Here is a 21,810-nt window from a genome sequence, read left to right as displayed (position 1 = left end):
TATTAAGCTTAAATTTGACCTAAATAGCAACCTGTTGCTAGTAATTACCGTATTGGACAGCCTGGTTATAAAACATTGGGCACATTGGGATAGTATATGCCATCAAAATTGTTTTCATGTGGTTATTTCTTTGAATTGCTTTGGAATTAAGTGTCCAACTGAAGGATGAGAAGTTTAGTTAATATAAATACATTGTTATAACCAAGACTACATTTTTTTTCTCATCTCAATAAAAATAAATGGTCCTACTTCACATCAAAATTAAAATGTGTTTTAGGTTGGTATATCATGGTATTTATTTGGACTAGTTTTGTGTTACAAGATTGAAAATAGAACTGAGGGCTGGAAAGATGCCTTGGCAGATAAGAGCTCATACTGTTCTTTAAGTTCTTAGTGTTGGATGGATCACAAATACCTGTGATTCAACTTCTAGTGGAATCTATAGCCTCTGACCTGCATGGGCACCCACACACGTGTGCACCCCGCACCCTGCACGGGCACCCACACACGTGTGCACCCCGCACCCTGCACACACTTAAAAATACTAAAAAAAAAATACATGAAAAGTGGAAAGTACTGTTTTGGAACTCCAGTTTCCTTCCATTCTACAAAGAAGTACTAGTTAAGTCAGAGCTTCCTTTTGCTTTGAAGTTTTTACATTATTGAAGATAATCATGGTAATGCTTTATTTTTACATTTTTAATATTTGGATGGAAGTGCTGTATGATATCAGATTTCTTTGTGAACTCCAGATGATTTCAGAAATGGCTTTTGTACTAGTGATGAAGAGTAAATATATTAATGGTACAAAATTAATCTTTGTCTAACAAGGATCATGTTCTCAGTGGAGATCCCCTTCCTATACATTGAGTGCTGTTAAATTTGTCAAAATTAATTCCGTTTTTAAAAAATTAATAAAGAGGTAAAAAATTTTGGATTCAAGTATGGAGTTGATTGTACACATTTTTTTTTTTTTTTGAACCTAAGGAAAAGCTCTGCAGTTGGGTCCTTTATTTTTTTTATACACTAGGCCATGAATTCGTATGGAATGGGCTCCAGCAGCTCGGGCTCCTTCCCATTAGTCCTCACAAAGTGTGCTTCTCTGGGTGGTACAGGCTGGCGCCCCTTCTCTTTGGCTTCCTTTTTCTTCTGATCGTTCTCCTTCGCCCGCTTCAGAAAGCTGTCTCTGCTCTTCGAGTGTTTAATGTGCTCAATCCGCACATTGATCCTCTTGGCCAGAATCTTGCCCTTAACTTGCTTGTTTACAATGATGCCCACGGCATGCTGGGTGACATTGTAGACTCTTCCGGTTTTGCCATGGTAACACTTATGGGGCGTTCCTTTTTGAACAGTACCCATTCCCTTGATGTCTACAATATCACCCTTCTTATAGATTCACATGTATGTGGCCAAAGGAACAACTCCATGTTTCCTAAAAGGCCTAGAGAACATATACCAAGTGCCTCTCCTCTTTCCCTTTGTGTTCGTCATTTTGGCGAGTTAACTGGAAGATGGCTGCCTAGGCCGAAAGTGTACACATGTTTTAAAACAGTGAACTAAATGTGCTGGAGATGGCTCAGTGGTTAAGAATACTGACTGCTCTTCCAGAGGTCCTGAGTTCAATTCCTAGCAACTACATGGTGGTTTACAACCATTTGTAATGGAATCTGATGTCCTTTTCTTTTTATGGTATCAATGATTGTTAATTAACAATTGACTATTATTCAGGATGAAATTCTTTCAAATTCTTGTGTTGTTGAAGGCCTTATTAACCTCTTAGGTTCTTGTTCTCAACAAATGATTTCTCTTCATATTTCACAGTTAATGTGAGTACATTCTCATTTTCTTGTCATTTCTTAGTTTATATGTCTATGGAAATCAGAGGGTGATGTCAGCTGAAGTCACTTTTTACTTTTTTTTTTTTTTGAGACAGGGTTTGGTAATCCCGGCAACCTACATAATGCAGGCTGGCCTTAAACTTAGTGATTCCTCTGCATCTTGGGTACTGGAATTAAAATCATGGGCCACCATAACCAGCTCTATCTTATTTTTTGAGACAAGATCTTTCACTGAACCTGAAATTCAGTGAGTGGCTGGACCAGCCATCCAGTAAGCTCTGCCTTTCCTCTTTCTCCTACCCTGAGGTGGGATCACCCTCTGTGCTCCTGTGTGCTTGGCTTTTTATTTGGTTGCTAGGGATCCAAACTCATGTCCTCAAGCTTGAGCTGAACTTTTACTCAGTCCTCAACCCTTGTCTTTTTATTTTTCTTTAAGTCAGTTTGCAGTCATCATCATTGATGTCTGCCTCCTTTGTGGTACAGTGTAGAAGGGGTCTAGTTTCCTGCCATAAGCTCCCTTCTGCCTGATTGTTTGGCCTCAGTATCACCTCTTCATAGAGTCTCTATGTCTGTTTTGTTGGTTTCTTCTGATTGTATCTATTTCTGTTGAATGTGTGCCTTTTGTAGTGCTAGAGATAGAAACCAGGATCTTGTACTTAGTATCTACTGCCAAAACTTCACTGCATAGACCTTTTTCTATAGGATGTTGTTCATGTTCAGGACTGTTACGGTTAGTGAGTCATAAGACTGACTTTTCAATCCAAAATGGAAAAGGAGTCACAGGAAACAACTCTTAGGAGAAATTTGTGTTGGGTATGAGCAGAGTGTTTTGTTCATAATTTTAATAAATAATAGCCTTGTTAACTATTCATGGTAATTCACACTTGACTATTTTTATTATAGTTTCATCAACTTGTGAAAATAGGGGAAAAAAAGTTTTTTCCGCTTTTAAATTGTGTGTGTGAATTAGAACTGTAGTAACTTAGGGCTTCCCAGCGAATGAACTGTTTTGTAGAAAGAACGTTGGAAGAGTATGTAAGAGGGAAAGATGAAGTCAGAAAGTTATGAAAGAGAACAAGGGGAACAAACTTGAACAAGGGGAGCAAATTTGGAGTACAAGTTTGTGTAAGAAATAGTAGATTTGGTAGAGTTCACTGGTTTCCTAAAACCTTTTACAAAGGAATCAGTATGTATGGAATGTAATTTTTGTGTGTGTGTGTGTGTGTGTGTGAGAGAGAGAGAGAGAGAGAGAGAGAGAGAGAGAGAGAGAGAGAGAGGGGGGGAGAATGAGAACGTCATCATGTATGTATAGAAATCAGAGAACGACTTTTGGGATTCGGTTTTTCTGTTGGTGTTCAAACTCAGATTGTCAGGCTTGGCTGCATGCACCTTTACTCACTGGACCATTTCACTGGCTCCCAATTTAAATGATGCCACATATCAAGGCTTGTGAGTATTGCTGCAAAGAACATTGAGGTAGCAGAAATAACACTGTGAATTTTCTGATGAGAAAGATGGTGATCCTGTAATGAAAAAAAATTAAACCATTAATATCTTAAAAATTTTGACATTATTCATTAAAGAAAGTAAAATAATATATAATATTGCTTACATATACAAATAGAAAATGTGAATGAAATTTTCTTTAATATATAGTTGTCTAAATTTTATATATTTACTACTGACTTAGTCTTTTTTTTAAGTAAAGTATTTTTGTTTGGAAACTTTAAACTTGCTCATTATTTTTAAAGGGAGTATTACTGTATGAACTATTAAGTTTAGGAAAGGAATGAAGGAATAGTTCTCTTTAAATGTGCGTGAGTTTTTATTAAGCTTATTTTATTTCTCTTTTTATTTACAGGCATTTTTGCAGATGTGTAATTTGCCTGTCAAAGTGGTGTGTAGGGCAAATGCAGAATATATGTCTCCATCTGGTGAGTGTGTGTTTTCTATTCATACTTTTGTTTGTTATTTGATATTGAGGGTTGAACCTAAGGCCTTAGCCATATAGCAGGTATGTTACCACTGACCTTATTTCTAGCCCTCAATGTTAAAATCCTTTGTTTGTTTGTTCGATTTTTTTCCTCTTTAAAGAATTATTTTTCTATTTTTTCTTTAAAGTAGCAATTACAAACTTAATCAAGAAGACCTAAACCTAAGTGTACTGGTCTGAGGTGTTTAGCTAGATTGTTAAGGACATATGTGATATCAGAATTCCTTAGTCTTATTTATAGGATAGGATTTTCCTTATCAGAAAACAAATTTTAATGCTAATGAATCTGGTTTTTGTTTGTTTGGTTTTTTTTTTTTTAATTTACATTCCAGCCATTGCTCCTACCCCCTTCCTGGTCGCTCTTCCTATAGTCCCTCCTCCCATTCCTCCTCCCCCTTGCATCTAAAGTTGCTCCACCCCTACCAACCCTCCCCCCACTTCCTGGGGCTTTGCAGTACAGCTTGAGGTCAGGGTTGGTGATTTCCCTGGAAGTTCTTTTATTGAAAATTGTTTTGGCTATCCTAGGTTTTTTGGTTTTCTGTATGAGGTTGAGAATTGCTCTTTTCCATGTCTGTGAAGAACTGTATTGGAATTTTGATGGAGATTGTATTGAATCTGTAGATTGCTTTTGCTAAAATGGCCATTTTCACTTTGTTAATCCTACCAATCCATGAGCATGGGAGATCTTTCCATCTTCTGAGGTCTTCTTCAGTTTCTTTCTTGAGGGATTTGAAGTCTTTGTCATAAAGGTCTTTCACTTGCTTGGTAAGAGTTACACCAAGATATTTTATACTATTTGTGGCTATTGTTAAGAGTGTTGTGTCCCTAAGTTTTTTCTCAGCCTGCTTATCATTTGTATAAAGGAAGACTACTGATTTGTTTGAGTTAATTTTATATCCAGCCACTTTGCTTAAGTTGTTTGTCAGCTGTAGGAGTTCTCTGGAGGAATTTTGGGGGTTCCTTATGTATATAATCATATCATCTGCAAATAGTGATACTTTGACTTCTTCTTTTCCAATTTTATCCCCTTGATCTTTTGTTGTCTAGTTACTCTAGCTAGAACTTCACCTACTATATTGAGCAGATAAGGAGAAAGTGGGCAGTCTTGTCTTGTCCCTGATTTTAGTGGAATTGCTTCTAGTTTCTCTCCATTTAATTTGATGTTGGTTGTTGGTTTGATTTATACTGCTTTTATTATGTTTAGGTATATGCCATGAATTCCTGATTTCTTCAAGACTTTTAACAGCTTTGTTGTGTTTTGTTGAAGGCTTTTTTAGCAACTAATGAGATGATTATGTGACTTTTTTCCTTGAGTTTGTTTATATAGGTACATTATGTTGATGGATTTTTGTATATTGAACCATCCCTGAATTTCTGGGATGAAGCCTACTTGATCATGGTGAATGATGGTTTTGAAGTGTTCTTGGATTTGGTTTGTGAGAATTTTATCGAGTATTTTTGCATCCATGGTTATGGGAGTGTTGTAGATAGTTTACCTGATCTTGATTTAACTTTGGTATGTGATATCTGTCAAGAGAATCATCCATTTCATCTAGATTTTACAGTTTTGTTGAGTATAGGCTTTTGTAATAAGTTCTGTTGATTTTTTGAATTTTTTCAGTTTCTGTTGCTATGTCTTCCTTTTCATTTCTGATTTTGTTCATTTGGCTACTGTCTCTGTGCCCTTTAGTTAGTTTGGCTAAGGGTTTATCTATCTTGTTGATTTTCTCAAAGAACCAGCTCTTGGTTAAGTTGACTCTTTGTATCCTTCTCTTTGTTTCTAACTGGTTGATTTTAGCCCTGAGTTTGACTTATTTCCTGCTGTCTACTCCTCTTGTGTGCCTTTGCTTCTTTCTGTCTTAGAGCTTTCAGTGCTGTTAAGTTGCTTGTATGGAATCTCTCCAATTTCTTTATGAAGGCACTTGAGTGCTATGGATTTTCCTCTTAAGACTGCTTTCATTGTGTTCCATAAGTTCATATATGTTGTGTCTTCATTTTCATTGACTTCTATAAAGTCTTTAATTTCTTTCTTTATTTCTTCCCTGACCAGGTTATTGAGTAAAGCATTCGTTGTTCAGCTTCCATGGGTATGTGGGCTTTCTGTTGTTTTTGTTGTTATTGAAGTATAGCCTTAGTCCCTGGTGATCTGATAGAATGCATGGGATTATTTCAATCTTCATGTATCTGTTTAGACTTGTTTTGTGCCCAATTATATGGTCAGTTTTGAAGAAGATTCCATGAGGTGTTGTTGAAAAGAAGGTATATTCTTTTGAGGTGAAATTTTTGTATATATCTGTTAAATCCATTTGGTTCATAACTTCTGTTAGTTTCACTGTGTTTAGTTTCTCTTTCAATGACCTGTACATTGGTGAGAGTGGAGTGTTAATGTCTCCCAATATTAATGTGTAAGGTCCAATGCATGTTTTGAGCCTTAATAAAGTTTCTTTTACAAATGTGGGTACCCTTGCATTTGGGACATAGATGTTCAGAATCGAGATTTCCTTTTGGTGGATTTTTCTTTTGATGAGTATAAGTGTTCTTCTCCATCTCATTTGATAGCTTTTGGTTGAAAGTCTATTTTATTGCATATTAGAATGGCATTTCCAGCTTGTTTCTTGAGGCCATTTGCTTGGAAAACTTTTTTTCCAGCCCTTTACTCTGAGGTAGTGTCTGTTTTTGTCACTGAAGTGTATTTCCTGTATGCAGCAAGATGCTGGATTCTGTTTACTTATCCAGTCTGTTAGCCTGTGTCTTTTTTGGGGAGGGAATTGAGTCCATTGATGTTGAGAGATATTAAAGACAGATGACTGTTAGTTCTTGTTATTTTTGTTGCTGGAGGTGGTATTATGTTTGTGTGATTCTCTTCTTTTGGGTTTGTTGTGAAATTTTTAATTTCTTGTGTTTTCTTGGGTATATATACCCTTCTTGTATTGGAGATTTCCTTCTAGTAGCCTCTGTAGGGCTGGTTTAGTGGAAAGATTTTTTTTTAAATTTTGTTTTGTCATGGGATATCTTGTTTTCTCCATCTATGGTGATTGAGAGTTTTATCTGGCATTTGTGTTCTCTTAGGGACTGGATGACATCTGTCCAGGATTTTAGAGTCTCTGTTGAGAAGTCTGGTGTAATTCTGATAAGTCTGCCTTTATGTGTTACTTGACCTTTTTCCCTTACAGCTTTTAATATTCTTTCTTTGTTCTGTTCATTTAGTGTTTTGATTATTATGTGATGAGAGAATTTTTCCTTTCTGGTCCAACTTATATGGTGTTCTGTAGGCTTCTTGTACATTTATGGCCATCTCTTTCTTTAAGTTAAGGAAGTTTTCTTCTATGATTTTGCTGAAGATGTTTTCTGGCCCCTTGAGCTGGGATTCTTCACCCTCCTCTATTCCTATTATTCTTAGGTTTGATCTTTCATTGTGTCCTTAATTTCCTGGGTATTTTGGCTTAGGAGCTTTTTACACTTTGTATTTTCTTTGACCAATGTGTCAATATTGTATTATGGTATCTTTTATACCTATTATACCTGAGATTGTCTCTTCTATCTCTTCTATTTTGGTGATACTTGCATCTGTAGCTCCTGATCTCTTTCCTAAGTTGTCCATCTCCAGGGTTGCCTCAATTTGTGTTTTCTTTATTGTTTTTATTTCCATTTTTAGTTCTTGGACCGTTTTGTTTAATTCCTTCACCTGCTTGATTGTATTTTCCGGTATTCCTTTAAGGGATTTATTTCCTCTTTAAGGAATTTATTTATTTCCTCTTTAAGAGTTTCTACCTTGTTTGCCTGTGTTTGCCTCTATTTCTTTGAGGGAGTTCTTTATATCCTCTTTAAAGGCCTCTATCATCTTCATGATATGAGATTTCAGGTCATTATCTTGATTTTCAGGCCTGTTGGGGTATCCAGGGCTTGCTGCAGTAGGAGAACTGGGTTCTGAGGTTCTGTCACTTCTGATCTTGTTCTTGCTTCTCACCAAGAGAGATCTGGTTCTCTCTGGTGTTAACTGGCCTGGGTGTCTCTGACTGGCCTTCTTGGAAGCAGGTGGAGCTCTATGACCTGGGTTAGAACCAGTTTTCTGGGAGTCAGTCAGTGCTGTCTATGGTTAGGGTGGGCCTCCTATGTCTCTGGTTAGAACAAACCTCTAGTGTCTCTGGTTACTGCTGACCTCTTGGGAGGCAGGCAGGCAGGTAGGCAGGCAGGCTGTGTCCCTGGTTAGTGCAGATCTCCTGAGAGGCAGATAGGCTGTGGGGTGTGGGAGGGTATCAGGCCTCCTGATCTAACCTGGGTGGAGGAGCAGACCAGAAGGAAGGTGGAGCTAAGGAGGGTGGGTAGGTTTCTCATCAGCTGGGCTTTGTGGGTGTCTGAGCCTGCGGGGGTGTTTGGATGAGATTTTCACCTGTGTCCCTGGTGACCTCTGGGAGACATGCTGGCTGTTGGGTGTGGGAGGCCTGCTGATTTGGCCTGGGTGGAGAAGTGAACCAGAAGGGTGAATCTGTTTATTATTCAACATACCTCAGTTATCTTTCCTACAGAATAGGTAGAAGAAGAAAGCTGCTCGTGAAGTATCGAAATTGTCACTGGGTCTTAGTCACTGAAATGCCTTTTTCAACTTTTTTTTTCTAGTGTTTAAAATACTTTTATTAAAGCTTCACTTTTTTTTTTTTAATGATAAGGGTAATCTGTGTGTTATATGCTAGTAGATTTAAGCAGTCAGGATGGTATTATATGTTATATGCCAGTTGATTTAACTAGTGTTAAATAAATAGGATTCAAATAATTTTGGTATAAAAATGTAATGCCACAAAGCTAATTAAATGTTAAATATACACAGATTATTTTAGTTATGGTTTTGCTGGAACAATACTAACACAGAATCACTCCTTCATGAATAGGAGATTCTGTATAATTGATTAGTGTAAGTATGCTATATTGCTTTTTTTTTTTCTTGGTTGAATTTTATTTATTTGTTTGTTTGCTTTGGCCCTGTGCAACAACTTTGGCTGTCCTGGAACTTGCTTTGTAGACCAGGCTGACCTGGGACTCACAAAGATCCCAAGTGTGGGATTAAAGGCATGTGCTACCATGCCCAGCTGCTATTTTGCTATTTATACATATAAAATTTGCCAATCTCTTCATTTCAATTTAGTGATTATTTAGGAATCACTTGTGTTTAGCATTTTATTTTTAACCTGTCTAAGATAGCTATACTTCATCTTGTTTCAAATTAGTATTTCCTTTATCATGATTTGGAGTTATGAGTCCAAAATTTTCTTAAAAATCTGCTTGCTTGATAGTTACTTATTTTTAAATGTAAAGAATCTAGTGCTCACTGTCTTAGTGGCAACATTCTGTTGCTATGAAGAGACACCATGACCACTGCAACTCTTATAAAGAAAAACATGTAGTTTGGCTTGGCTTACAGTTCAGAGGTTTAGTCCATTATCATCATGGCAGGAAGCTTGTGTCATGTAGGCAGGTATGGTGCTGGAGGGGTAGCAGAGAGTTCTACATTTGGGTCTGCAGGCAGCAGAAAAAGTGAGTGAGCCACTGGCTCTGATTTGAGCTTCTGAAACCTCAAAGCCTACCCCCAGTGACACACTTCTTCCAACAAGGCCACACCTCCTAATAGTACCGTGCCCTCTGAAGCTATGAACACCATTTTCATTCAAACTACCACACTGAGTATTTATTTCTGGCTCTCTTGGCACTCTCTCTGTAGACCAGGATAGCCATGAACTCATAGAGATCCATCTGTCTCTGCTAGGATTAAAGGCATGTGCCACCACACTCAGCTTTTAATGCACTTTTAAATCAGAGAACATAGAAAACTTTGGATAAAAGTTAGGAAGTCATTAATTCTGTAACTTTGTCCAGTTAGTAACTATTTCCTTGGGAAGTTTTACTTCTCTTTGAACTTCAATGACCTCAGGTGTTGTGTGGGATTATTCAGATTAGATGACATTTAAGTTTCTAGCTAACATTCTCTGAATATACAAACTTACTTGACAATATGTTATTGCTTTCTCTAGGGGGAAAAGAAGAGAAGTAATTAGAGCTAGAGAGATGGCTCAATACTTAACTGTACACGTATGAGGCCCAGAATTCAGATCCCCACACAAAAAGCTGGGCCTTTTAGCACCTGTCAGCAGTCCCAGTGTTAGGAAACAGGCAAGGCACTCTAGCTAATCCTTGAGCTCTAAATCCAATGAGAGACTGTTTCAAGTATCAAAATAAGGTGGAGACTGATAGAAGGATGATAAAGGATAATGATGCCAACGTTGACCTCTGTACACTCATAGTTGTTGCATGGGTAAATGTACCAGTGTGTGTACACACACACACACTCCTTGTCAAATAATAAAAATCTTAAACACCATACTTTATAATACCTATTTGTCTAGGCATGAAACAGTTTTTTCCCCAGAATCTCAGACCTGGATTTACACTAATAAAGATCTTTTCTAAGTCAAATTCAAACAACAATATAGCCTAATGTTTATCCAATGTTTATCCAGTTTAGATTCTCTCTCCCGTGATTTATAAAGCAGTAGAAAGAATTCACCATTGGTAATAGGAACATGCCTTCCAAATACGTCAGTTGAGTGTTGTGTTCCAAAAGGCTTGCCCTTTCTTTGTAGTGTTATCACATAGATGCAGATGAAGCTTTTATTGGTGCTAGGCACCTCATCCATTACCCTCAGGCTGACTAAGCCAAAGAGAAGTGAATATACTGAAAAGTAGCAGGAAGAAACCTGCTGTTAATATGAACTCTGGTTGAACTAAGTCTGACAGCAGGTTCTGGCCTTTCACATTTAAAGTAGAGTAGCTTGCTATTTACAGACGCTTTTCTTCTTTTATCTTTAATAGCTGTATTAAGCATTAATGCTTATTAAAATGGAATATTACTCTCTAATGTGGCATTTACTTAAAGACACCAGTTTTTTTCCTCCCTCTTTCTCTCATTCACTCCTACTCAGATGTGAATCTAAGGCCTCGTATATGTTGGTCAAACACTAGCCCTAAGCTGAGCTATGTGCCTTAGTGTTACCATTTTAATAAACTTACTGTTTTGTTCTATTTTCTCTCATGTATTGGGAACATAACTCAAACTAGCATGTCCTTTAAGATAGTAAATTCTTTGAGTTAAAGACATTAATGCATTGTTATATGCTTAAAATACTGAATTCAATGGGTATCAGACCTCAAAATAGAAAGTATAAATGTAATCTTTTTGAAAACTACATTTCCCAGCATCCAGGAGGCAGAGGCCAGTGGATCTCTGGGAGTTTGAGGCCAGTATGGTCTACATAGTGAGTTACAAGTTAGCCAAGACTACATAGTGAGACCCTGTTTCTAACAAAACAAAATAAAACTGTACTTTTTAGTGTAGATTGAGGTTTTTGCATTGTACTGTGATGAGGAATCCCATTTAAAATTCTTGAAAGTTTTTAGTGATCTTGAACTAGTGTCCTGGCTGGTCCATATAATATAAGTAATTGAGTAATTATTATAGAGTTAGCTCTGAAACGAGAACATGGCGATTTCTTCATATATTCCACTAAGAACTCTAGAAATGAATCTACTTGTTTGTCCACTTTTTAGTTTTTGAATTTTAAGAAAGAGTGTTACTTTTAAGGCTGTCCTTGACTGTAGAATCCCCCTTGCTTCAGCCTCCTGAGTTCTGGGATTATAGGCATGTGCTATTATGCTTGGTTCTTTTGTTTTAAAATTTATTGGGAATCATAAAAATGAAAATTTGTAGACTTCAGCAGATGCTTCTGGCTTTAATTTGGAAAATTATAATTTTATAATATTCCTTTACAAATAAAGCATTTCTGAGTTTTCTTGTTAATTTTTATTTATTTATTTATTTATTTATTTTTACTAGCACAAACTTTAATTTACTGAAGCTGTTTTCTCACATCTTTTTGCCCTCAACAGGAAAAGTACCTTTTATTCATGTGGGAAATCAAGTGGTGTCAGAACTTGGCCCAATAGTCCAATTTGTTAAAGCCAAGGTAAGGGAAAAATGCTGAATGCATTTTGACCACAGTCATGTTTAAGTGACTTTTTCATATTTAGTGTTTCTTAGTGTCTTCATTGAGTTTTAAACTAGCTTTATAAAATGCTGATGTAAATTATTAAACTATAAGTTGAGTAGTTCTTCATAATGTAAACTAATAGCAAAGATGTTGGTTTGTTTTTTGTTTTTTTTGTTTTTTTTTTTAGAAAATGGCAGGTGTTTTCTAATAAAGGATATGAGAGTTTCTGTCATAAATGAAGCCTTTAAGTTCTTATTAAAGATCTAGTTATCTTTGAGAAGGGAGATATAGGATCTGTTTTGAAGTTGAAAGTATTAAGTTACCTACGTGAGTAGTTCTGTTTATTGGCTTAATTTAGATCTTGACAGTTAAGAAGCACTTTCATTAATGTTTATAGAGACATTCTTCTGGACTTTTTCGTGGCTAGAAAGCCAGATCATACTATTAAGTGTTATTTTGTCCTTTAAAGTTGCCAATATATTTAAAAATGATTCTATAGTAATGACTATACGTAGATTCACATCTTTAAAATTGTTACATGGTCTTCTGTTGTATTGCATGCATTATATAGTTTTTCAGTGGGCATTTGGATGTAGACCATTTATTTTGTGAGTATTAAAATAAATTTTCTTTTACATAAACTTCTGTATACTTGTTTCATTAAGATAATTCCTTGGTGGGCATGGTGTATCGTGCCTTTAATTCCAGCACTTAGAAGTCAGATCTCTGTGAATTTGAGGCCTGATTGTTCTGCATAGTGAGTTCCAGACTAGCTAGGTCTACATATTAAGACCCTGACTCACACATAGCAAACAAGAAGATGAATTCCTGAAAGTGTTATTGTGATGTTTTGGCATATACCTTTTAATAATACAGAGCAGAATGTCAGATTGAACTAAATAAAAACTATACCATTTTATGTGTCTCTTCGTTTCTACAGTATCTTAGAGAGTTCTGACATCATCTCTTTCCCCCTTTGATGTCTTTACAAATATTGGCTTTTGTTTTAATTTTTTTCATCTTTGCCCATTTTATAAGTAGCACATGTTTTGGCATTTTTGTTTTTAAGGTTTATGCTTGAAAAATGAAGGGCTTATTACTGATCATTTTGTTTTCTCCTTTATGAAATAATTCATTCTATAATTTTGTCTATTGAAAGTACATTTATATAATGACAATTAATACTAATTAGTAGTGATTGAGTACTAGGTATACCTTTATATACAATAATTTTGTTCAAAAAAGCATCCTGGAAATTAATTCACTGGACATTTAAATATATTGTTATATTAGTTAGATAACTGAAAGATTTTGTATGTTTAATACGATGCTCTTTTAAAATTTTTTAAATTCCCTTTAGGGCCATTCTCTTAGTGATGGGTTGGATGAAGTCCAAAAAGCAGAAATGAAAGCCTACATGGAATTAGTCAACAATATGCTGCTGACTGCAGAGGTATAAGAGGATTGAGATAAAATATAATCTTGTATAATCTATACTCTCATAAAAATTTCCTTATGGGGCAACTATAAAGCCATTGAGAAGTGGGACGGACTCTCAGGGTGGGGTGGTCATTTGAATTGTTTAATCATTATCTATAAACAAGTTTCTTGATATTTTCAGCTCTAGTTTTTCTGCTCATAAGGAGTGAGTCTTGCCTACTCACTGTTCAACTTCAGCCATTTGGAGTTTACTTTAATAATCCCCATAAAATAATGATGTTTAGACATATTCTGTATGTAAGAAATGTTTCCTGTAAAGGACTGCCAATGAATTTAATACTTCTGTGCAGTGAATTAACCAAAAAGAAAAAACTCATATATTTGGTTCACAAAGTTGACTTATTAGAAATTACTATAGCAAGAAATAACTTTGACCCTTTTCTTTTCAGTATTTTAAAGTTTCAATGACTGTTCCTTTGTTTCTAGTTGTATCTCCAGTGGTGTGATGAAGCTACAGTAGGGGAGGTGAGTGGCTCTGCAGCATTTATCTTAATTAAAATTTAATGAGAAAACACTTTTGCTCAGAATCGCAAGTCCCTGCTCATAAAAGAAACATTGTGGTTTATACCATTAGTGAGACAGTTTTTCACTTACTTTAATTTTGCTTGCACATACATTTTAGGGAAGCTATGTGTCATTGTTTGATAGAACTGGTTGTAAAGTACATAAAGTTTATATATTTTTAAAGGGAATGGTTTAAAATTTTAATTTTTTATACTATAAGCTATATATTGTTTTTTTTTCAGATTGCCTTTTGTATGTTCTCTAGAAATACATAGTTTTAAAAATTCTGTTTGTAAAAATACTTTTTTTTTTTGAAAGATTCTGCATTTGATAGTCTTTTTTTCTTTAGATCACTATTGCTAGGTATGGGTCTCCTTACCCTTGGCCTCTGAACCACATTTTGGCCTACCAGAAGCAGTGGGAAGTCAAACGTAAGATGAAAGCTATTGGATGGGGTAACAAGACGCTGGACCAGGTCAGTGCATATGGGAGTTTTCAAAAGCTTCCATTCTTATGCATCAAAAATGACATTACTTTACAAAAATAATTTCAATGTAATATTGTAGCATCAACAGCAAAATACCTGCTATTATTTCTCTCCTGTAATATAGTTTTATTTCTTTTATGAAAGTTGCATGTTTATTTGCCTATAGAGTATAAATGACAAAATTTTCTGAAATCCTGACACCTCAGAATTGCCTCTCTTCATTTGGAGAATATTTTTCTAGATATCTTAGTACTGCTGTCCTCTGATGGGATCATATTATGCCTGCTATTCTGTAACTTGATTTTTCTCCATCTAAACAGTTTGTGTGGAAATCTTTTATGTCAATAAATAGATCTGCAGAATCAGAGCTTAAAAAAACTTTATTAAGTTTATTAAGTACTTAATTTATCTTTGGGAGGGGCTTAAGTTTACTAAGGTATCAAAAAAAATGTCAATTTTCAAGGTGGAGGTTGAACATCTTTAAGCTAACTGGTGTTCTTTTTTTGCCAAAACTACCCTTGATTTCTAGCCAGCCGTCTTACTGATGGGGGCTTAGCGAGTGACTGTGGTTAGAGTGAGATCAGTCTCCAGCAGCCTTCAGCCTGTCATTTTCATGGGTCCACCTTCCCCCTTTAAATATGAGCAAAATCATTGAATATGTGGACTCAGGAAAGCACTGTTGGGAGGATAAAATTTTGAGAGAAAAACTGTCTTGTTAAATAGTCATCCTCATCAGTAACTTAAATGTGCTTGTATTTCACGGTCTTTCACTCTCAAATTCCCACTGATATCAAAAGTATTATTTATGCCATATATGTGGTCTGTAGTCTTAAAAAGTTAAGCAGAGTCTGTTTTTGTCATAAACTATGATACAAATAGTTTTATATACTTTATTGTTTTGCTAATTTTGATATTTTTCTTTTTGGTTCACTGCTTGTGTAGGTCTTAGAAGATGTAGACCAGTGCTGTCAAGCCCTTTCCCAAAGACTGGGAACACAACCTTACTTCTTCAATAAGCAGTAAGAAGCTTTATTGTTGTGATATGTCTTTGCTTCACATAAAGGTTACAAAGGTCTTGTATCACAAAGGTATTATTTTTCAGGAAGTACTTCTAACTCTACTCTTGGTGGGGACTTGTTATATAACAAGAAAGGGTTCCAGCTCTGTGTTGGGAGCTTTCTGTCCAGAGATTTTATTCTCAAGCAGCAGGACACATTACAGAAGAAAAAATAAATATAAAAGACTTACTTTTAAATTTTATTTTTGTACTCATTAAATATTTATCCTCTGTTGGCTGTTAGACATAATGCTGGCTCTGGGGAACTAAAATTTCTAAAATTCAGCCCTTGTCATTTTGTTTTGTTCTATGATTGGACAAAGATTTTGATAGACAGTTCAAGGTGCTATGAGAAGTATAAAATATTAAATATTTTATATAAAAAATAACAAATTTATATATACAATATAAAAACCCCTTTCAAGTAAAAAAACAAAACAAAACAAAACAACCATGACTATGCTGCTAACATAGCGCTAGTCTGTAGTGAACGATGCTTGAGGACCAGGAGAGGTGTGAAGAACAAGCAGTAGAGTCTTGTCAGATGGGCAAGAACTGTTCATCCTTTAAAAGCTTTGAAAATATTCTTAAATATAGACATTAAGGAGTACAGATAAAATATCTATATGTATGTAAATTGAGTAATTTCTATTAACAAGATTAAAAATAAATGCTAATGTAGACAGATTTTCCTTCATTAAAAATTATAATTTTAATGTATTAAAACTAGTTGTCAATTTTGTGATACAGTATAAGATACAGCTTAAACTAATGTTTTAATCTCAGTGGCTTTCTTAAGAGGCTATCTTTTTATTGGCTTATTACTAAAAAATAGATTCTTTAGGTTGATAACTCTTCTTTTCATGTGTTTTTATGTGTGTCATGCATGCATGTGTGAGAGCACATGTGTGTTTGTGCGTGCATGTGTGTATAGGCATGTGCCTGTGGGAGCCTGAGTTGATGTCAGAAACCTTGCTCTTCTGCTTTACTCTGTTTAGCTAGCTTTGTAGGATCTCTTCTAATCAAACCCAGAACTGTTGGTAGGGCTCATCTCACTAGCTAGCTTGCTGGGATAGTCTCTCTCTGCCTTCTGAGGCTGCGATTACAGAGAACACCATGTCCACCTAACATTTATGTGTGCATTGGGGTTCATTGTCTTGTTTATATGAGATGTGCTTTTACTGTTGAACAATCTCCTACCCCTAGGATAATTTTCTTTTTAATTAAAAATATATTTATTTTTATGTGTGTGCATGCTTTGCCTGGTTTGTACCTGTTTCCTGCAGAGCCAGAAGAGGGCATTGGATCCCAGAATGCTGGAGTCGCAGGCAGTTACCAGCTGTGATGTGGGTGCTGGGTACCAAACCTAGGTCCTTTGGAAGAGCCACTAGTGCTCTAAACTACTGAGCCATCTCTCCAGCTCCAGTAATTTTAAAAAAGCTTATTTTATCTTATCTTCTGTGTCTATGATTGGGTATGTGCATGTGAATGCAAGTGCTTATGGAGGCGAGAGCCCTGGATAACATGGGTTCTGGGAGGCAAACACATCTCCTTCACAAAAGCAGTTTGGCCCCCTAGTTGATAATTTTTAAGAACTTCTTTTGCTATCATTTCTATCCTAAATAGACATTCATCTGCTGTAGCCATGCTAAACATCTTTTATAGTAAAAATGAATATGACAGCAATTTGGAAATATTTTAATTATATCATTTTTAACACAATATAAACTATATATATATATATCATAAATACAACTCAGCTTATATAAAACAATCTTACGGTAAAAATTGGGACTTAATCTCTGAAGCAGAAATCCTATAGGATATACCAAATCCTGGAAGCTACAGCTTCTACAACTATGTTGTATTTTTACTGGTTAGTCCCCAACACAAAGACATATACCAAATGTTAGCATTGTTCTTAGTAGTTTGAAAGTTGAGAAGGGGATATATATTTTATTGTTTGAAGTGTTTTATTCTTGTTTACTAATGAATTTTTTTGGTATATGCTATTTTTTAGAGAGGATAGGAGAATAATTTTTAGTTAAAGTCATTGTCAAAGTGTTGGCAACTAGGGATTTTTGGCATGTGACTTAGAGGAAAATTAAAGATATTACTTTTGTTAACAAGTCATATTTAGACCTACAAAAGATTGAAATTTAGACAGTTGCAAAAGCAAGACATGCATTTGATGTTTATTGGTATTTAAAAAATAGGTATTCAAAAATTCTACCTTATGTGATACTTAGCCAGATGTTTTTTTATTAACCGATAATTATGATTGAGGAATATATTTAGTTTTTTTAGTGTCTAATCTTTTTATTTTATTTAGTTTGTGGAGATAAGGCTACTACTGTGTAGCCCTGGAACTTGCTTTGTAGCTCAGGCTGACCTCAAACCCATGCTTGTTCTTGCTTAGCCTCCCAAGTGCTGGAATTGCAGGTGTGCATGCCATGCCTGGCTGCCCATCATTTAACCAATACTAGATAAAAAGGAAACTACATTTAGGAAAAGGTAATTTTTGTTTTGTAGTTTTATTTTGTTACAGTAAAATTGGTTTTTATTTCTTTATCTGTGGCGGGAGTCATTTCTTTGTGAGACACAGTAACTTAGCTAGTAAGGCATTCACCTAAGAGAAATAGATTAGATTCTAAATTGGAGGCCTTGAGTTCTTCTACCTTTGGCTCTCACATATACTGAATGGTGACAGAGTCTCTTTCTTTGCACCCTTCTTTTACTTACTAATTTTGACTTACCTACTGAGGATGTTGAGAAAAGACTTGTAAGGAAACCAAATGATTTTTGCTTGTTTTTAGAAAGAGAGGAAAAAGAAGTTAAGTGAGATCTTGCAGCAAGAACAGCAATTTCGAAAGAAGGCAGCAAGTACTTTGATTTGCATGTCTTAGTAACAGTTTTGAAGCTCACTATTTTTTTTGTGTGTGGTATTATTTCTAGTAATACGAAGAAATGGCAAAATAAATAATATTTGAAGAATTTTGGAAACACTTAGACAAAATTAATAGCTTTGGAATTAAATGATACTATAAAGGATATCAGAGAAAAAGATAAAATAATAATGAGTTAAGGCAAGAAGAATGGCAGGAGAAATATTTTCAATAGGAAAGGTTAGGAAAATGCTCACGTTTTACAGCACGGTTTTCACGTTGGTGTTCAAATGAGAGAAACACATCTAACCGGAAGGACAATGATTCAAGACAAGGGAGCAGTAGGACTCTAAGAGTAGTTTTCTAATAAAAAGTCTGCAAAGATAAAAGCAGTAATACATTTGAAATATCTTAAAGATCATAGGAAGAGAATTTGCACATGGGGCACACACACTCACCCGTGCCCACACATTCCCATATCACAGTCCACAAGGACCCCTTTAAGCACAAGACTGGAAAGTTTTCTTTTTTCCTTCATTGTATAACAAAGAAATTATACTCATAGCATGATTCAATAATATTGTACAAGTGCTAAGTAAAGTACAGTTTTGAATTTTTTTTTTACATTTATGTGTGTGTGTGTGCAGGGATCATGCATGTTGGCTATGACAGGTGTGAAAGTCAAAGCACAGCTTTGGGGAGTCGGTTCTGTCATTTTACAGTGTGAGGCCCAGGGACTGAGTTTAGATTATCAGGCATGGCAGCCATTGCCTTTACTTCTGAGCCATCTCTCTGGCGCAAGTGTGTTGTTGTTGCTTTGCCGTTGTCTTTCATAACCACGAAAATAAATAAAGTATACGTTATTTCAGAAAAATTAGATTATACTTATTTGTGTGTCACAGAGGTGGGTAGGAGGTATGACCGTGGGCAGCGGTGCAGGTGTGGGAGTCAGAGGACAACTTGGAGAAGCTGATTGTTTTTCCTTCTACCACATGGGGTCCTGCGATAGAACTCAAGTCATCAGGCTGGACAGCAAGCACCTTAACCCTGTGGAGCCATCTTGCCGGTCTCACAAAGTATATTTCTTTTTTAAAACGGAATTGTAGGAACTGGTAATTTATAAAAATCAGAATCAGTTCATATGAGTCCCTGAAATTTGTGCCAGGTCGAATGTCTCACTTTATATAATACTCCATCATTGCATCAAAGAGAGAAGAATGCAAAAAGATGTGATAACTGTTGTTAGAAGAAAAGATTCCACATTCTGCAGGGTACTTACTTTTCTCTTCTTCATGTATTCAGCAAATCCGGGAGACCACGGGTGCTGTACTAGGGACTGGGGATATATAGACAACTCGGGCAGTGCTGTCTTTTAAACTTACAGATCCTGATGAGGAAAGCAGTAAATGCAATTTTAGAGTGGTGTAAGAAGAAGACATCATCTTTTTATTTATGTGATGAGCACCTGGAGAGCCTGCTCTGTGTGTGTGTGTGTGTGTGTGTGTGTGTATGTGTGTGTGTGTGTGTGTGTTTGTGTGTGTATATTTTTCTTTTTTTTCTAGTGTAGTATCTGGCATACTCATGTTCTAAAATGGAAAAAATTTTATCAAGTTGTGGGGAGATTTATTTTTATGACTTTTTTGTTTTAAATTGATGAATAAAATGGTTTTTTAAAATAGGATGCTTTCTACTATAAAAATGAGGTACCTCTCATGGTTCTCATCTTTACTTTTATTTTAGACCTACTGAACTCGACGCTTTGGTTTTTGGCCATTTGTACACCATTCTTACTACACAGTTGACCAGTGATGAACTTTCTGAGAAGGTGAAAAATTATAGCAACCTCCTTGCTTTCTGTAGACGGATTGAACAGCACTACTTTGAAGACCGGGGTAAAGGCAGGTTGTCTTAGAGTTGTATGCCAATTAGTTATTTTAAAAATCCAACTTTTGAAATATGTATTACTTGAACAATATTTTAGTAGTTGCAGGATCTCAAAACCAAAAACACTGTTTGTTGAAACCTCAAAAAAATTGCATAATGTCATATACATGTTCTTTGTACTGTTATTTGTGTACACAAATTGAATTGTTTGATTTGTTACATTATATTCTATATCTTGACATTTTCTTTCTTTATGAGTACATAAAAATAAACCTTAAGCAACTGAATTTGTTTCATTTCCTTTGATCTTTTTGGCTACTCACTGACCTTGGTGCATGTGGAACAAACAGTTCTCTAAGGAAAGCAGTTGATAGGTGTATGCTGAGACTACTGAGTACACGGTGGAACTGACCACAGGAGAGTATTTTGTAAAAAGGTACACGGAGAAAGTGTGGCATACAGTGAGGTACAGACTGAACGTTCTTAACACCTAATTTAAATTGCATTAGCCAGTGTTTCATTGAGTCTGGGGTGAGTTGAAAGAACTATTTTATAGCAAATCTCCAGAGTATTTTTTTTTATTTTATTTTTGGTTTGAAAACTGGTAGTTTTCAAAGGAGTATTGATGGGAATTTATATGCAAACACCAAGGGTTATAGATTGTCCCAGGTTTTTCGATGGTTTCTGTTCCGTTTCACTTAGTGATGCTGTGAGGGATAGATGTAAGCCTGTTATCAGTGTGCTGAGAGATGGTTATTTGATGCTGCCTTTCTATCCTTTACGAAGCATTTCTAACTCAATCTTCACAGAACACTTAATGGTAGTTCTTATCTCCAGTTTACAAAAGAGAATATGGAGACACAATTTTAAAAAATTTTCATACATGTGTACAAGTATTTTAGTCATATCCATCCCCCACTCCTCCAGTACTCCTCCCATCCCCCCCCCACATACGTCTCATCTCTCCCCCAACTTCCTGTCTTTAAAAAGTTATAAAATTTTTACAACCTATGTCAGATTACTCATGTGTGTTGTGTAAGTTGTGAGGCAGCCTACCATCTGCTTCCCTTTTCCCAAAGAAGAGTAGCTCCCTCCCTCAGCTGCCATTAACTGCCATTGGCTTCTCATCGAGGAGTGGTGCATTGGGAGGAACCTTTCTACCCTCCATGCTGATAGTCTTTCTCATTATCATTTGTATTTCATCTCCAAATTAACACTTTTCTCTCCATTGAGACAGGACTTCTCTCTGTAGACCAGGCTGGCCTCAAACTCAGAGATCTACCTACCTCTGCCTCCTTAGTGTTTAGATTAAAGATGTGTGCCACCACTGCCAGACTTCAAACTAAATCTTATAAGGGATAATTTTCATCTTTCCATCCAAAAGAGTGGGGAAAAAAAAAAAAAAGACAATGCCTTACTGTGTAGCTTTGGCCCGGAACTCACAGAGACTAGTCTGCCTTGGTCCCTAGAGTGCTGGGGTTAAAGGCCCTTGCGACCACTTTAGTTTTTGCTGTTGTTGTTTTGTGTGAGTGCTTGTCTGCATGTTTGTATGTATACCAAGAGGTATACATACCTGGTACTCTCAGAGGTCAAATCCATTGTAACTGAAGTTAGACAGTTGTGAGC

The 21,810-nt window shown here is 35.9% G+C and overlaps 1 protein-coding gene across 1 annotated transcript in view; it reads left to right on the top strand.

Moving 5' to 3' along the window:
• The window catches only part of Mtx2 (metaxin 2), a 54,648-nt gene extending 33,074 nt beyond the window's left edge, over positions 1-21,574 (top strand). Inside the window, exons 4-10 of the mRNA XM_028763011.1 lie at positions 3,700-3,772; positions 11,767-11,843; positions 13,228-13,320; positions 13,794-13,832; positions 14,221-14,346; positions 15,301-15,377; positions 20,041-21,574. Coding sequence (XP_028618844.1) covers positions 3,700-3,772; positions 11,767-11,843; positions 13,228-13,320; positions 13,794-13,832; positions 14,221-14,346; positions 15,301-15,377; positions 20,041-20,212 — 657 coding nt within the window. The 3' untranslated portion in view covers positions 20,213-21,574. The remainder of the gene's footprint in view (positions 1-3,699; positions 3,773-11,766; positions 11,844-13,227; positions 13,321-13,793; positions 13,833-14,220; positions 14,347-15,300; positions 15,378-20,040) is intronic.
• Positions 21,575-21,810: the final 236 nt, after the last annotated feature.

The sequence above is a fragment of the Grammomys surdaster genome, unplaced genomic scaffold, assembly GCF_004785775.1.
Source record: "Grammomys surdaster isolate TR1022 unplaced genomic scaffold, NIH_TR_1.0 136, whole genome shotgun sequence".
NCBI classification, from domain to species: domain Eukaryota; kingdom Metazoa; phylum Chordata; class Mammalia; order Rodentia; family Muridae; genus Grammomys; species Grammomys surdaster.
The sequence above is the reverse complement of the archived record's forward strand: the minus strand, read 5'-3'. Positions and strand labels throughout refer to the sequence as shown.